This window comes from Hemiscyllium ocellatum, chromosome 25 (genome assembly GCF_020745735.1).
Source record: "Hemiscyllium ocellatum isolate sHemOce1 chromosome 25, sHemOce1.pat.X.cur, whole genome shotgun sequence".
NCBI lineage: Eukaryota > Metazoa > Chordata > Chondrichthyes > Orectolobiformes > Hemiscylliidae > Hemiscyllium > Hemiscyllium ocellatum.
Genome location: NC_083425.1, coordinates 37,059,415 through 37,076,958, shown reverse-complemented (window position 1 = coordinate 37,076,958; position 17,544 = coordinate 37,059,415). Strand labels below are relative to the sequence as shown.

The 17,544-nt window shown below is 37.9% G+C and overlaps 1 protein-coding gene across 2 annotated transcripts in view; it reads right to left on the bottom strand.

Moving 5' to 3' along the window:
- LOC132827645 (myosin-10) overlaps positions 1-17,544 on the bottom strand; it is a 149,898-nt gene that overhangs the window by 54,823 nt on the left and 77,531 nt on the right. For both annotated transcript variants that reach the window (XM_060844231.1, XM_060844232.1), the window contains 5 exons: positions 13,620-13,712; positions 6,348-6,411; positions 5,637-5,735; positions 4,313-4,456; positions 232-327 (listed from right to left, as the gene is read on the bottom strand). In XM_060844231.1, coding sequence (XP_060700214.1) covers positions 232-327; positions 4,313-4,456; positions 5,637-5,735; positions 6,348-6,411; positions 13,620-13,712 — 496 coding nt within the window. The remainder of the gene's footprint in view (positions 1-231; positions 328-4,312; positions 4,457-5,636; positions 5,736-6,347; positions 6,412-13,619; positions 13,713-17,544) is intronic.

Below are 17,544 nucleotides of genomic sequence, written 5' to 3'. Positions count from 1 at the left end.
GAGGAAGGGAAGTTATTGTTTAACTCCCTATACTGGGCTTCGTTTAACGGCCGGCATGGCAATACTGCAATGGCCACAGCTAGGCTAGAAAACCAAAGCTAACTTTCTTTGATGTGGAGAAATCTAATATTATACTAACTAGCTGCAACTTCGGTATATTCTTTAGATCTACTTCTAAAAATTGTGTTTTTGGCATAATACACAAACTTGTGTTATAAACTGATAGCTTACCAGTGTTGTCTGGCATAGATGCTTGGTCTGTATTCCTTTCCTTCTTGAAGACTATGTTACCAAACTGCAGTACTGATGAAGCTACTTTCAACATTGCTAGAAAGTAACACAATTAGAACAATTAAGAATGTCTCTTGTCCAAACTATCATGCTATAAAAGAAATTTAGATCTTTGTAGTAAAAGATGGGACAATGATATTCACCAGGCATCAGAGTTGTTCGGTCTGAAAATCTTTCCCAGCATTTTCTTGGGTTCAGCTCCTCAAACCAATTATGGCCACTTTAAACTAAATCATGACATAGCTGCAGCTAACACTGCAAACCCACTCGAAATTTTACACAGAGCAAAACAATCCAACTCAAAATTACACTGGAGAATGCAAAATCAAATATAAAAGATCAAAGCTTTCTGAAAGTAGTGGAGCAGGATCCTTGCATGGAAGGTTACCAAGGCAGGTTACATTTACACAGCTACACTGATGCTAAACCAGCTTTATGAATGCACCTTTGACTAAACTAAATACCACACAGTTTGAAAACTTAAAACCCTTTTTAAAGCTCCTTAATGACTTGAAATATTGTCAAGTATGACATAACCGAAGTAACAGGTAGAGCATATACTTAACATTCAATCCTAGGAATTCATACAGAAATGCACAGCAATTCAAAAACGTGACACTGGTACACCAGCATAAGACCAAAGAATGAGAAGAGCCATAGAAAGGTTACAGCATGTGCACATTGCTGGTATTAAACTTGCTGCCCATTCTAATCCATTTTCCAACATTTGACCGGTGGCCTTACAGCCCTTCAGGTGCAGACAGATTCCTTTTTAAAATCAACTATCATTTTTTTTTGGTGAGGGGTGAGCTTTTCCTCCTGTGCTCTCAAATTCTACCCATGACCTTTAAATCTGTCCCCATTAACTGACTTCTCCACCTGTCATGTCCACTATCCAAACCCCTCATTGAGGGGTGACCTGATTCATTTTCCACCTCAGCCTCCTCTCATGCAAGGACAACCACCATAGCACATCCAGTCTTACCTCAAATCTGCAATTTTCAAATCCTGGGAAACATTCCTGCAACTCTCCCCTATATTCAAAACAATTATGCCATCTCTAAGATGGTGAGCAGAAACAGACAAGATTCATAGACATAGACAACCATAGCTGTGACCTAATGTGTTCCAATATTATCCCACAGCTTTGTTATTCCTTGCTCAAAGGAAAGCATCCCACATGTATTCCCTTGCTTTATTTCCCTTGCCCTCAAATGCATAACCTTGTACTTTTCTGGATTGAATTCCATTTGCCATTTTTCCATCCACTCAAAAGATATTGTCCAGCTGGAACAGCACCCTCTTTAATAGCAATTGTCTTGCTAACTTGTGGCATCTGCAACTTTCCAAATCATGCTTCACAAAGTGAAAATTAGCATATACCATAAACAAGAGACCCACAGAACACTGGACCACCACTGGAAGCTGTATTCCATTTGCAAAAACAGTGAACAATTTTGGATCCAATTCACCATATTCCCCTGTAATCTAAGGGCTAGATATAAAGACCATGGAAGCAGAACAACATTTTGCTGTTCAGAGACTGAATGTACTAGGGGAACTAAATCTAGCCAAATTTACAAGACTGATCTCAGAGGTTGTCATCTGTATACTAAGCAAGAGTAGGACTGTAAACTGCTGGCACTTTACTAGTGGAACAAAAGACTTCAGATAAGTAACATTCTGAATGGAAACTATTAATACTGATGTATTACAAGATTAAAGCTTCATTAGTCAAAAGATCTTGCATTTTACTGAAGCTACATCTTAAGCTTTAAATTAAATTGCTTTTAATCCAATGTTTAATAATGGTATTGACTGTTTAATAAACAAAGTGCCAATTCACAATCACTAATGTTTGGTATCACCTTTGAGAGCAACTCATTCACTCAATATTATTTTGCAACCCATGGTAGGCAGTAAACATCACAATTTTGATTGGAAATTGGAGTATTGAAGAGATCAATCAACTTGAACATTTTTTTATTGCAGTTAATTATTCTGTAATTACTACAGCCATGACAACATTTAACTTTGTAGCTTAGAGCACAAATACAGAAACAAAAATCAGAAGTGTTATCAATATTTGCTGGGTGACTATAATAACAAGTTAATGTTTGGATAGGATTTCAGACTTAAAGTGAAAGAACCATACAGACCAAGTCTTGGCTTTAAGACAGAATTCCATTTCCAGTTCACTTTCATCAATTTGATGTTGGATGACTTTCACAGAACAAAGTTGGGCTAATGGAAAAAAACATGCACATTTCTCTAAAATTGAACATACTCCATGTCAATTTTATACTCGAGTGAATGCAGTGGGAAATATGCTTAGTGAGATTATGACCACTGGAAAGAGATTTACATGTTAATTGCTTCTCAAAACCCATTGAATTCAATGAGGAAAATGTATCTGTCCAGTTGACCAAGAACCACCTGACATGGATTATGAACATATTCCTGAAAAACACCACCAGAAATAGTGATCGATATTAATGCCTGTTTGAGCATTAAATATACAGTCTGATGTACCTGTTAAATTTAAATTGTTCAGAAATTTAAAAATTCACAGGATTAGAACATTGTGCTAAAACTGGAATTGCATTTTTCACAACCACATTGCGGATCTATGTAACCAAACTGAAAAAAAACATGAAAAACAAGAAAAAAATCCAAATAAAAAGTTCACCCATTAAAACAGAAAATGTAACAAAGTCTCACTTTTTTTTAATTTCAGAGACAACTTACTTTTGATGATTTAGCAAAAGAAATGCTTCTAATATCAGTAATGGCGACCTCTCAAAGCTCCCCACCAATATTAAAATGATTCCTGGTGTTAACTGGAATCTGGTGCTAGATTAAGGGCATCTCCAGGTATCAGCTACAGTAAATGTTAAAGTTGGGTAAGCAACCAGACTGAAGAATTCCCACAAGCAAGTCATGAACTAAATTATAAACATTTTATAAATATAAATTTTACTAACATTGTGGGATTAAAATATAAATGAGAGATTTTAAAAAGTTAAGTGCATGGAATCATACTTGAAATTGGAAATTCTGTGTAAAATTAAAGGGTCAAATGTTTCTTTAGTGCCTCATTCGGTAATGTTCAATCATTCCCAAAGGGACTTAAAAAAATCAACTACATAAAAATGGAAATTCTTATCAGTTCAGAGATTTGCAATTTTTAAGATTCATTCACAGGATGAGGGCCGCACTGGTTGTTCCAGCATTTACTGCCCAGAGGGCAGTTAAGAGTGGAATACATTGTGGTGGGTCTGCAGTCACATATAGAGCAGATGCCAGTTTCCTTCCCTAAAGGGCATGAACTAGATGAGTTTTTTCTGACAATCGATAAAAGTATTAGTGGTCACCATTAGACTCAATTTCCAGTTTTTCTTTGCATTCAAATTCCACCATCTGCTGTGGGTCCCTGGATCAACACTTCAACTAGACTACTACCAGCTCATTGCCCTCCCCTTAATGGTCTAAAAGCATGGGAAGTCCTTCAGTACCTTAAAAAAGGAAGGAGAAATTAGAATAAAAACTGAAAAAGGTGAATAAGCCATACATGAACAGATTTAAGATTGACAACTAAAAGGCAACTTAAATAGGATGTTCCAAGTCCTCCCAAACCTTCCCCTTCCCTCCCCATGCAGTCTTACAACCACTATCTAAATTAGGGTTTGACCGACTGATTGTATTTGCCCCTTTAACTGCACGGGTTGATTTCTGAAATATCAAATACTGTCAATTTTGCTGCTGTGCTTGTTGTAAGATCAAGGCCACTGATCAGTTCAGATGGACCAGAAGCCTTTGAAAAGTGGTTTCTGTATTTGTGAACTATCCACCATGCAATATTGCCCCATATTATGAATTTTCCCCATTTTCTGATTAAAATTTAAGCGCAATAATAAAAACCTCAAGGTTCTATTTTCTCACCTTTAAAAGAACAGAATCTCATTAATCTTATGAATTTTTGTCTATTGATTGCCATATTTAGTCAAAGATACCAACTTACACAAAATTTCCTCATGTGAAAAACCCATGATGTGCATTGCTTCCATGGTTTCTTGGAAGTTATCTTTTTCCTGCTGTCCAGGGATAGGGACATAACCATTGGATAGGAAACGGTAACTATTAAATCCTTCAAGCAACAAATCAGCTGTGTATTTAAAAAAAAAATAAAGTTCCATTATAGGTTTTGTACTCAAAAATTGATACGTGCACAGGAAATAAAATTACATTGTAGAAAGCAAGACTTTAGATCCTACAGGAAACAAGGAAAGGGCATCAGTGCATCAAGGAGGGAGGGTCAGATGCAAAAGCGAAGATCCAAAAAGTTATGAATTACAGGAATCAGATTTAAAGGCTGATAATTAAAAAGACAGCCTCAAAAGCAGTACATTGTTTCATCTGCAAAGTCTCCCTTCTATCCACAACCCCTCTTTTCCAGGCACATTTCCTAAAAAGGAGACACTTTTGCAGGTTATACTTGTTTGCATTTGTGAAACCAGTAAACAGTCACCTTTACAATAGCCGTGACAACCTGCTTCAAACAATTGAACATTAACATGTTTGACTAGAGAAGTCAGAATGGAATAAAAAAATGTTTAGTTAACACACTCTTTATAGAAAGGACACTGAGTTGCAAATCAAGGGGGGAAATATGGTTACTGTTCCTTTTATTTAGTAGTGGATCTTGAAGTTAAAATTGGGAATGAAAACTACTTTTTTCTGGCCTGTTATGGTTTAGTGGAACACTGGTCATTCTTCCACACAAGCAGTGAGGTGGCAAACTGTACCAAAAAAAGAAAACTTTGCCCTACCCATTAATACCAATAGAACATGATTGATAAAAGTAAACAAAATTCTGGCAAAAGTGTGAACTTGCTGGGGCACTTGTACAATGGGTCAACACTAAACTGCTCCAATTCTTGTCTGAATGCCAAAACATATGTAATTTAAAAATTAAGTAGTGTTGATGCTTGCCACATTATCTGGGCAAATAATGTGCAAACTAGATAACATCAACATTAATTTTATCATAAGTTGAACAAATTCCAACTTGATTATTGTATGATCACTTGAGACTAAAGCCTTAAGTGAAGTCAAAAATTAATCCCAGATGTCTCATTTCCACTGAAGTTTGGAAATCAACACTGCTCTGCAATCTCTGCATGCCTGAGCTTAGAATTTCCAGTCTAACATATGGGGGAGGAAAGCAAATTGAATACAGTGGAGCATGGCGAATTCTATCCAAATCCTCATATCTGACTAATTCTGCAAGGTGAGGGGGAAAACAAGAATATTTCTCAACATTTTTCATTCCAGAACTGATTTACATTTGAGATGTTCTCCTGCACCACAAAGCAGCTGATAGAAAATATGGAACGTTCTTTCTTCCTTGGCCTGGCGGATTGCTCGAGATTTTTCCAGAAGATCTGGTCAAAGTCAAGGATTATTTTTAAACATTTTAACATGCCTACCAAATTCCAGGTTGTCAAAATGCTGAGGCCTTTGTAACAATTGACAGATGACTGCCATTTACAAAACTTTACCTTAAATAGCGCAAATCTGGAGAGGAAGTTAGAGTATCTATTGACAAACAAAACAGTTGCAAAAATTAAACTTAAGATGGCTGTGTGTTTGGTAAGATTTAGTTAACCTGTTATTGGAAGATCTCAATTTGAGAGAGGATCTTCCTTTTATCAAATTTTCTGTTTCCAAATCAAACTGGGCTCATTGAAAATATTGGATTAATAATTGGTTTGTGCATAAAAGAGTCTAACGAACCGAAAATGTTTATCATTTGGACCCCGAATCTGCTTCACCAATCAACGTAACTCATGGCTGGCCTTCAATATCAGCTCCATCTTTCCTCATTATCCCCATTCACCTTCAAAATGCATCATGAATTGATAAAGAATAATCTTCCACCTCCAAAACAGTTTACTAGCATTATCTAAATATCCACGAAAACTAAGCAAAAATCTCAAAAAGAGAATATTTTTATCCTACACCTCCCCTTCAAATACAACCATTTATCAGGATACAGGTCTCAATGTTGGCTCCCACAATGTAACCGGTCACATCAAAGTTGATTCGGATAAACTTGCCCTACAAGAGAAAATCAATTATTTAAGCATACATCCAGACTAAGCACTTTTGTAAATATTAAGTTTACATAAAATTATGCACTTGAAAATAGTAATCATAGACAAAATGTTGCCAAGTTTAACAATTCCAAATAATCTTAAGTTAAGGTGCTAATGGATGTTAAAAAACTTCACAGGTTGTCAGGTGATAGTGAAGAAACAAGACCTGCCATGAGCTGTTCAGACATTTTTCACTCCAAGCACAACTAATAAGTGACAAGCACATCCACAACTGAGTCAAATCCAGCGAGAAATATTTAGATTAATTTAATGACAAATTTTTTTTGGGGTGGTGGGGATAGAATTGAAATTCAGCAGAAGACAACAGAATTAAAGCTGAAACCAACCCAAATTCATTAACGGTATTTCAAGCCTGTTTTCCAATGTTATAGATAATTTTAAGCTCAGTCCATCATTATAGGTCACAATGTTGTTGAAGCAACAGGCATTACAATTTCTCTTAGCTAAAAATCAAAATCACAAACTCAACTGACTTGGCAGCGAGTTATTTTCCTTTTAAACAAAAAGGAAGCTCAATTGTGGCCTTTTACAAGTTTAAATTCCCAATGTGAGCCTTAAACTTTTCAAAGAGCTTCTATAAAAGATGCCAAGATTATATCAGCAGAGCATATGAATCTGTTACCAACTTTAAATCTTTGGAGAATTGCAATCATTTCTGCACTGCAAATGGATTGTTTTTATTTGAAATAACAAATCAAGATTAAGCTGCAGAGATCCCAGCTGACTCTGAAGTAGTATGAATTACTGAACATACCAGAAAACTCAGTTTAAAGGAGAAAGGGGGTCAGGAAAGGAGGGGATTCTCACTGGATAATAAAAGATGGGACAGATTGCTAAGAATGAGACATAAGAAAATGGTGCCAGAGAAATGACAAACGAGCTCCAGTAGTGAAAGAGAGAGAGAGAATCTGTGCAAAAAGTAAAGACCGAAAAGAACTTCAACTTGGCACAAAACCCTTTTGATCATTTCATAAAATCAGTTCGAGTTTTGATTAAGTGCACATTTTTAGTTTAATTGCTTGAGTAATAAATAATTCTGATAAAAATGAAGTTTACTCACTGGATAAACATTCCTTCAAAGTTGTTTTCACTATGACAAGTTTCAAAAACAGTGTCCCGTTTCACAGATGGCAAAAATGATTCCTCACAGGCCTAGTGTCTTACTCCATAGCAAGTTAAATTAAATTTGCAGGTGGTCAACTTGTGTTATCTTTTCATATTTTACATATTACAGAAGCTGCTCATGGCAGAAATCCCAGAAGTCCCTCCCCAAGAACACTGGAGAGTCAACATAGAGTATGGACCTCAGCAATTAAAAGGTGGTAATCCCCCACCTTCTCAAAAGGCAACTAGTCCAGCAACAAATACTAGCTTAGCAAGTCCTAGTATCAAAAACAGGGCATTAGATGAACAGAACGGGAAGAGAAAAATTCATTTTTTGCTGCAATGATGACCAAGTGTCAGAAAACATTTTTTTCTTCTTTTCAATGGTTATTAGGGGAACAAACGTGTCGAATTGAAACTCCGCAAGCATGCACTGGCTTTGTTACAATTGGAAGTCTTTCCATTCTGGTTTAGGGTAGGAGCTGGAGAACAAAGTTTTAACGAGGCACAGCAAATCCTGCATCCTCAAGGTCACCTATTCTGACCAAAACAGCAATAAAAATTCCACATCTGCAGGCAAACTCCTACTCACAATTTTTTGTTTCTTTTTTAACTGGTATTTTTAAAATGGACTCTGCATTCGTGAACTTCTCATTCACAGCAGTTCCTCGGAAAACTAATACTTGCATGTATCGAGGGGCGACTATTCATTTTAAACTTTTATCATTTTCTTGCCAAGATGTTATTGGTTTGTGAAGATCATGGTGCAGATTTGAACATTACATGCAGCTCCATTAGGGAATGGATGCGTGCAGTTTTGCACACAGTCAGCTTTTTAATTACTTGCCGTCAGAATCTCTGACAGTTTCCACAGTCAAGCAGCCTGGTTTCTGGTTTTCATTTTAGGCAAATTTTAACAACGCAAATGGAAAACAAGTTGGTAGCAAAACAAATGCAACTAGAGTGTAATTGAAGATACATTAGGACTGCTGGGGTCATCCTTGATTGGTAGCTGAGCCTAGAGATACACCCCCAGAAAGGCTGGCATTCTAGGAGCTCTCAAGGCTGTCAGCACCATCCACACAATTTGTTGATGTCACATTTTAGCAACCATGAGCTTGCTGATAGCAAAGGCTGAGCATGCACACATGATGGCGCAGCTCTGGGATTTAAGAAAAGTTTGACCAGGGTTCTGGGAAGAAAACTTTGTGCTGCACAATTTCAGAGACTCTCATCTCATCAACATGAAGCTATTTCCCCATAACCTGACTAAAAAGCTGGTCACCTTAAACTCCATCACTGAGCAGGTTCATTTTGAGAATGTTGTGTTCTACACATCATCCACGTAATTATTGCAACAAGAGCCCATTGTGTTCAGTGCAGACTGACTGGTTCTCAGCAATCTGTCCGAGGGGGAACAGAAGACTGTTTCACAAGGCAAGAAAACATGGGGAGGGGGAGCATGAGAGCAAGAGCAGAGAATTCAATAAAAATATGAAGTTGCAGGGATCTCGAAGGAGAGATATCAGAAAGTAGTAAACGCAAGGAAAAATAGCTGACTGCTGTGCAATGAGTTGCTTGCTGCCTGTCAGAGTTCACCCCATCAACATTTAAAACACTTTAGTTTCATTCACAAGCTAAAGAATAGCACTGCTGTTAAGTGTTAAAATATTTCAATTCAGTATTTAATGTACACCCATCAAGAAATTGCTTTAACTAGTCATGCCATTTTTACCATGAAATAATTTGCTTCTTGAAATTCTATTTAACAAGTCACTATTTAAACTCCTCTCGATGTTCAAATGTTTGATTTGTATGATGTTAGAAATGTTAAACTCTAAAGGAATTGTAGCTGGCACAGTAGATACTTGCTTCTACATTGTCTATCAGGTTTCAGAATAAAAATACCATGGGGATCAGACCACAGCAGTCTTAAGACATTAAATAACTTACAGATGTATTGCCTCAAACCCAAAAATGTTGGCTTCAACTTTCCTTGAACACTTCACACTTCCAAAGCTATTGCTTCAATTATTTTGGAACCATCTTAGCCTCAGATATTTTTAGCAATAAACAAAATCCTTCTGGAATCCAGAACTCCAAATATGGAAAAGTAGGATACATTAAAAATGGTCCCTCAATCCAGATTACCATGATAACTCTTCCCACCTCCCCCACCCAAAACGCAAATGATTGATCTTAAAAAGTTGCGTGGATTACTCATGCTAACAAGTCAAAATGGGGTTTTGAAGTTGGTATGAGCACCTTACAGAGTGCAGTCTAATCTGTTTGGAAATGACCATCCACCCCAAGCAAAGGTCTCTTCATTAGCCTGGGGAGATTCTCAGCTGGAAACTACACAAGGGCAGTAGTGTGGTAAGTGTGCAAATAGAAAGGCTACCAAAAGGAGAAAACGTGAATAAAAACACTACCTGCCAGATTAAACAGTACGGCCTGCAGAATGTTTATTGAAAACACAGTCTTCAGAGGCAAACAGGGATTTTTCAGAGGCTCTGGGGATTGCAACGCTTTAAACCACAAAGGGTTCAACTGGCATCACAAGGAGTAGGATATTATCCAAACCCTTTTACAAAAGTATTTTGATACTCATAGCCCAAAAGTCAGTCAGTACATTAACGAGACATGCAAGCTAAAGAACAAACCTGCAATGCCCTCAGGAAAAAATGTCTGTTCACAAAACTGCAAAAGGCCCAATGCTAATTATGCATGGTGATGAGGCAATTTTGACTTCTTATTCAATGTTGCTGAGTGCTTAATCTTTTGAAAGTTCTGGAGTTTCAGTTTAAGTTTAGATTGGTGACGTTTCTCAGCTGTATCTTAGATGATCAAAGCAGATTTGCATTTGTTCCCTCATTCTTCAAAGTTTGTCAGAATATTCACAAACTAGTACGTGTATATTTAATATTCACTTGTTAATTAGTTTGATTTGCTATTATATTCAATTAAAGTTCTGCAAATAGCTAAACAAAATTAGCATTTCAATTGCATAAATGACCATTAATGAGCTCAATATTTCATTGATCTCAGCAGGGAAGTGATGGAGTAATAACATTTCCTGGATTGCTAGTCCTATGACAATGTTCAGGGAATCCAGATTTGAATCCCACTACATCAGATTTAATTCACATTGCACAATTAAACACGTAATTGCAAGTCTACGATAATAAAACTAAACTGTCCACTAACGTCCTTTCGAGAAGGAAATCTGCCATCTTCACCTGGTCTGGCCTAGATGCAACTCCAGACTCAACAATGAGATTGATTCTTAATCTCGGAAACAGCATAACAAACCATTCAACTCAAGGGTAACTCAAGATAGGCAACAAATGCTGGACCCAACCAGCGACACCCACATCCCATAAAATGAGTAAACAATTTAAGAAAAATAAGTGGCATTAAAAGGTCAAGTCTTTTCAATAGAGCTGTGTAACACTTTCATGGCTCCATCATTTAAAAGTATTAGAATTTGTGAATAGAAAGGATGTAAAATTATACCTCAAGACAGACTTAAAAACAAATCCAGCTTTTATTCTGTGGTATGAATACCAGTTCAGGAGGTGACATTTAAAATTTCTCATTAAATTTTGGAATGACACTCCAAAAGCAGATTAACAGGGAGAGGAACAAGTCAAGTCCTATGACTCAACTTGCTAAACTGATCAGGAGATACATGAACAGTCCAATGTAGGTTTATAATATCTTTGGAGGTAATGAAACATTAATGTCCCCAGTTAATGGCACTACTTCTTTAGTTGCAGCAGCAGTCTAATATCTGTATTCCACAACATTTTATGGTTACTGCTAGCTAAAGCAGACATGACTGGCTGAAGTGGGAGCCCCGATTAAGAGCCTTAAACAGAAATGACTTGAAGGTCAGTTTTGAAGGTTTACGGTGATGGGTTTTCACAGCAGCATAAGTCAAGGGATGACACTCCGAGGTAATTGGTTAGATGAAACAAATAGAAATTGCATGTCTGGTAGCATCTATATAGAAGAAATCAGTTAATATTTCAGGTGCAGTGACTCTTCCTCAGAGCTCACGGCAGCTAGGAAAAAGTGAGTTAAGATGGATAAGGAGCAAATGATAGAAGCCAAAGAGAGAACAGTTGGACAGAGCGTGGATAACGATTGTCCTGGGAGAATGAATAGCTACTAATGGCGACAATTAGTGGCTAGGCTAACAATGGTTTGTGTACAATAGCAGACCAAGAGACAACTGTGTGCGTCATGGTTGGGGTAAGGACATAGGAGAATGTGCCCTCTAAAATTAGATTACTTAATGTGGAAACAGGCCCTTCGGCCCAACAAGCCCACACCGACCCGCCGAAGATCAATCCACCCAGACCCATTCCCCTACATTTACCCCTTCACCTAACGCTACGGGCAATTTAGCATGGCCAATTCACCCAACCTGCGCATTTTCTTTGGACTGTGGGAGGAAACCCACACAGACACGGGGAGAATGTGCAAACTCCAGTCACCTGAAGTGGGAATTGAACCAGAGTCTCTGGCACTGAGGCAGCAGTACTAACCACTGTGCCACCCTTGATGAGCTCACAGTCCAGGAGGTTATAGAGCTCCCAAGCAGAAAATAAGTTGCTGCTCTTCCAACTTGCAAGGAGCTTCATTGGAGCAAACCCAAGACAGATGTCAGTCAGGGAACAGGGTGGTGTGTTGAAGTGGCAGGCAATGGAAGCTCAGGATCTGTTTTGCAGACACAATCATTTTACCAGATGTGTAGACGAGACCACACCGTAGTGAATGTGGTAGACTAGATTCAGTAAAGTGCAGGTAAAGAGGCTGTTAAAAGGAAGTAGGGGAGCACTTGTAGCTGGGTGCTCGAAAAGCACAGGAATTCCTGATGAAGGGCTTTTGCCCAAAATGTCAATTTTCCTGCTCGTTTAATGTTCCTGGCCTGTTTATAATGGATGTTGCTTAAATTGACTTACAAAAGGTACGTGATAACATCCCACATACAGACTTCACTAAAGTAGAAGCTGACAGAACGGATGACAAATTACTGACATGGCTGGGAAATGACCAGAATGGCACAGAAGCACAGTGGTTAACATTGTTGCACTTCAGCATCAGGGACCCGGGTTCCATTCAGTCTTGGATGGCTGTATAGAGTTTGTATATTCTCTCCACGTCTGCATTGGGTTTCCTCCCACAGTCCAAAAATGGGCAGATTAGGTGAACTGGCCATGCTAAATTGCCCCGTAGTGCCCAGGGGATAATGTCCAGGTTTAGAAGGTTAGGGATGTGATCAAAATCTTCAAGAAAAGACCAGGTTAGATACAGAAACTATTTCCAATGGCTAGGGATTCCAGAACTCGGGGGCATAATTTAACCATTAGGCCCAGCCATTAAGAGACACTAGGAGCTCTTCTGCACACACAGATGGTAGATGTTTGAAACTTTTTAAAAAGCAAAAATGGCTGCTGAATCAGCCATTAAGTCAGAGATAAATAATTTTTTTTTGTTAAGGGTATTGGAGGATATGGAATTAAGCCACAGATCAGCCATGATTTCACAGAATGGCAGAACAGGCTTGAGGGGCTGAATGGCATACTCCTGTTCCTTTGATCTTATGTCCTGAGTAGCCATGCAGATTTAAGGGTTTTTTTCTCTATGATTGTTTAAAATTGTTCATTTAAAACATTTTGTCCATTTTTAAAAGCAAACTTTAAGCTGTTAGCCATCTTGGAAGTCTAACTATTTGAATGGTTGTAGTATTAAAAACATGCTGCTAAGCCAATCCACATTAGCTAAGCGTTTATTGAACAAATTTTTTATTTAGATCAGTGCAATAACCAAACAACTTCTGTGCTTCATTAAAACAATAAAGTATTTCATGGTTTATCTTCACATTCAAATGGAGTTTGGACATTAGGAGCAGTGCACATGAACTAAGTTGATTAGAGTGGGACTTGAACCGACAAAATGCATGTAGAAGAAAAAATTAGGGACAGCTGCAAGCTGAAAAGTTTAAAAGGTGACAACAATTCAGTACCATTTACTTACAAAGCGTGAAGAATTGTCATTTTTCACAGTTTTGGCATTGCCAAATGATTCTAATATAGGGTTTGCTTGCAGAAGTTGCCGTTCCAATTCTCCCTAAGACAGACAAGAAGGAAGCCATTAGAGAAAACAAGAACATGACAGAAACCATACCAACATGGAGGCACAGATAAAAACCTAATCAGTAATTCAGTTAGTGGAAGAATGCCAGTTGGGAGTGAAGTTGTTTATAAGGTTTGCAGGACTATTCTTTTCTGAACAAATGATATTGTACTACTGGAATGAGTTTGAGATTACTCGCATGTGATGGAAACATGAAGCATGAGTTATGCTTGTCGTACCAATTGGTGTCTGGCCAGAGGAAAAAATAAGTTGCCTATGTCCATTTATCGACATCCAGTCAAGTTTGAATGCCAAGAGAAGACAGGATAGATTAAGTGAACACTCCAAATATTTTACTTTTTCACTAGTTGCACAATTACTGCAAGCGCAATGATCATGACCTTCAGCTGGTCTTTCACTAGTCACAAATTTAATTCCGGTCACTTGACAGACCTTCCATTGTTGGAAACTTCTTAAATAAAAAAAAGTGATAAGTGCAGCATGTGAAGCATTAAAATAGATCCAAATGTCTAAATTTTCTTACACCAGGCTAGATCCAAACTGCAAGAGCAAGAGGATACTGCAGTACTATTGAAACTATGGATGAGGTATAATATTAACCAGATTACTTGGATTACAAAGTGACCAGTCTTGCAAGTAATGCAAAAATTGAGTAATTTTAAATGCAAGTGGAGGATAGCTTCAGAAAACAAAAAGACTCCCAACACTTTGATTCTTGACAAGGCTACTAAACCTTTTCAACCATCGGGGGAAATTATTGCTATCATTGCAATTTTTGATTCTACAATACCTGATAAATGCAATGTTGGCTTACAAACGGAGTTAGTTTATTTGAAGGATTAAATGGACAGTGAATGTGTGCCACAGATTTGAAGAATGAAATTGTATTTTCCCATATCAATGATGCATTCAAAAGAGAACACAAGCTACAATTATCTCCATTACTCACGAGAAAAAAGTGTATTCCTATAATTAAAAATAACAAATACAAGATAAATATGGACGACTCTTAGTTATCCATGTTTATGCATGGAATCATTTCACTCCCTCAAGGAATGGAAACTATATATGAGACTTTGTATTTGCTTTGTCACTCAATTGCAAAAAGGTGCTTTCAAATGCAGCCTCAGGAATGTATGTCCACAGATACTATGAAGCATTTTATTTTGTTTAACAAAAACATTGATTAATACTTCATAAAAAGATGGATGTTAGTTAAAAGACTCCAAGTAGTTAAAGACACAGACCATTTTGAATTTCAAAATTTCACTGCCATTCTCTCCAGCACTACAACAACTCCTAAGTGGTGGTGTTCTGTGTCCAGGACAGAGAAATTAACTTCCATTATGGAAATAGTGGTTGGTTTAAATTTGAGATCTAGTCACATACTAATGTTTACAACCACAAGCTCTGACTAGAGCTTGCTGCTCTGATTGACAACTTAAAAGCAAGCAAACCAACTTGGTATCAAAAATTTGATAAGGCACTTGTTAAAATTGGGGGTGATCTAGGATTAATTCACTACACCCATTTTTCCAAACAGACAGTAAGGTAACTGTACTTGAAGAGTTATCTTTTGATTGCAACGGCATTGCTAAAGAATTGCTGCTAAAAAAGTTAAACAGTGATGTTAGTAGCTTCCAGTAAATATAATGGAATATCAAACATCTGTTAAAAGGAACGAACAGTGAAGGTGCACAGTTTTGGTCTAGGATAGAGAACCACGAAAAAAAAGTCCAGTTAGATCTATGTATATACACAAACTAGAAGGAATAGGCCTTTCAGGCCAGAGGGCCTGCTCTGCTGTTCAATACAACCATACCTGCTTTCCTCAATGCCCAATTCCCACTCTCTCTCCAGACCCTTTGATTTTTTACTATCATAATTGTCTCAATCTTTTGCACACAAGATTGCTGCAATGAACTATTGCCAGAGCCATCAGATGCATGGAAGGTACTACAGACTTTCACTAATTTGCACTACCAATTTGTAAAATCATTTTAATGCATGGTTGAAGCAATTAGCTTGACAGATTGCACCCCATACAATACCAGTTAAGGATAAATCAGCTGGTCTGAAATAGTATAGGATAGGATGGAACTTTTCACAATAAACAACTAATACCTCTTCCTGTGGTTCTTAAAGTTATGCATTCCAATTGTACTTTATCAGGGAGATCATAAAATTCACAGGCCCCTCCACTACAACTTTTAGACTGCAGTTAATCAAGAAGCAGTACAGTTCAAGTGACATGATGTTTCCATCATCCCTCATAGTAATGACCATCGAATTTAGGAAATTAATGAAAACAAGTCAATGAACCGGATGAGCAACTTCAGAAAATTAATAGAATCCTGATATTCAAATGATTCCAATGTGCACAGAGATCACCTCCTGCATCCATTTAATCATTAAGTTAACTTGCAGGAGAGATTTGAACTAATAGTTTTCAATGGACTTCCATTAACTACAGTGGGAGAGAAGTAATATTGATGCCTATTAATTAGCAGTTTCTGATGAAGTCTATGGAACCCATTATTATTTTGCAACTGAATCCAATAGATTCAAAAGCCATGTATCAGTTGAAAAGGAACTAGAACAAAAATCATGCACAGAAACACAATAGGCATGCTTAGAGGCACACACTTGCAATGCCTGAATTATATTTTCTGAAATGAAATTCAAAACTCAATGGTTTGGAGATTAAATGCACATGGCATTTTGTATAAACCAGGATGCTTCCATGCTGGAAATGCAGAGTTTGCTGATTAGATTAGATTTCCTACAGTATGGAAAGAGGCCCTGCAGCCCAAGAAGAACACACTGACCCTCCGAAGAGTAACCCACCCAGACCTATTCCCCTACATTTACCCCTGACTAGTGTACCTAACACTATAAGCAATTTAACATGGCCAATTCACCTGACCTGCATATTTTTGGATTTGGGAGGAAACTGCAGCATCCAGAGGAAACCCACACGGACATGGGGAGAATGTGCAAACTCCAGACAGACAGACAGTCGCCAGAGGCTGGAATCAAGCCCAGGTCTCTGGCACTGAGGGAGCAGTGCTAACCACTGAGCCACCATGCCACCCACAATTTAGCACAATTAGTCTAAGACTTGAAGGACAAATAGCAACGAGATGGTTGCAAGTAAACAGTCACATGTCAAAGTGTGGTGCTGGAAAAGCGCAGCCAGTCAGACAGCAGCTGAAGAACAGGGGAGTCAACATTGAGCACAAGCTCTTCATCAGGAACAGAGTTGGAGCTGATGAAGAGCTTATGCTCCAAATGGTGACTCCTGTTCCTCAGATGCTGCCTGACCAGCAACACACTGATCTCCAGCATCTGTAGTCCTCATTTTCTCCCAGTCACATGATACTAAGCTGGCCAATATGGTTGTGGCCTGTTTTTTCTTAAACTTACAGCTTCTGCCCCTTGAAATCAGGATTGTTTTAGACCTCGAGTATTCGGGCATTGACCAAAAGATGTCATATATCTTTAGTAACTTCAGATACGCTGTCCATGTTTGTCTATGTTTATGACTGACACAATGTACTTCATCGGTTGTCATGCATTTTGCTCCCCCAGTTAAGTTGCCATCAGCCTGACTGAGGATTTTCTTTCATCACTCATGACATTTGGGAGCTGCAAATGCATGAGAAAAAAAACAGGGAGAAACCAGTCTGACCTTGGCCTGGATTTGAAGCTGAGCCCAGAGTTGATGAACATAAAAATTTTAAACTTTCAGCTATTTGACCACTAGCGATTTCCTGTGTCTAGAATTATTTGAAGCATACCATTG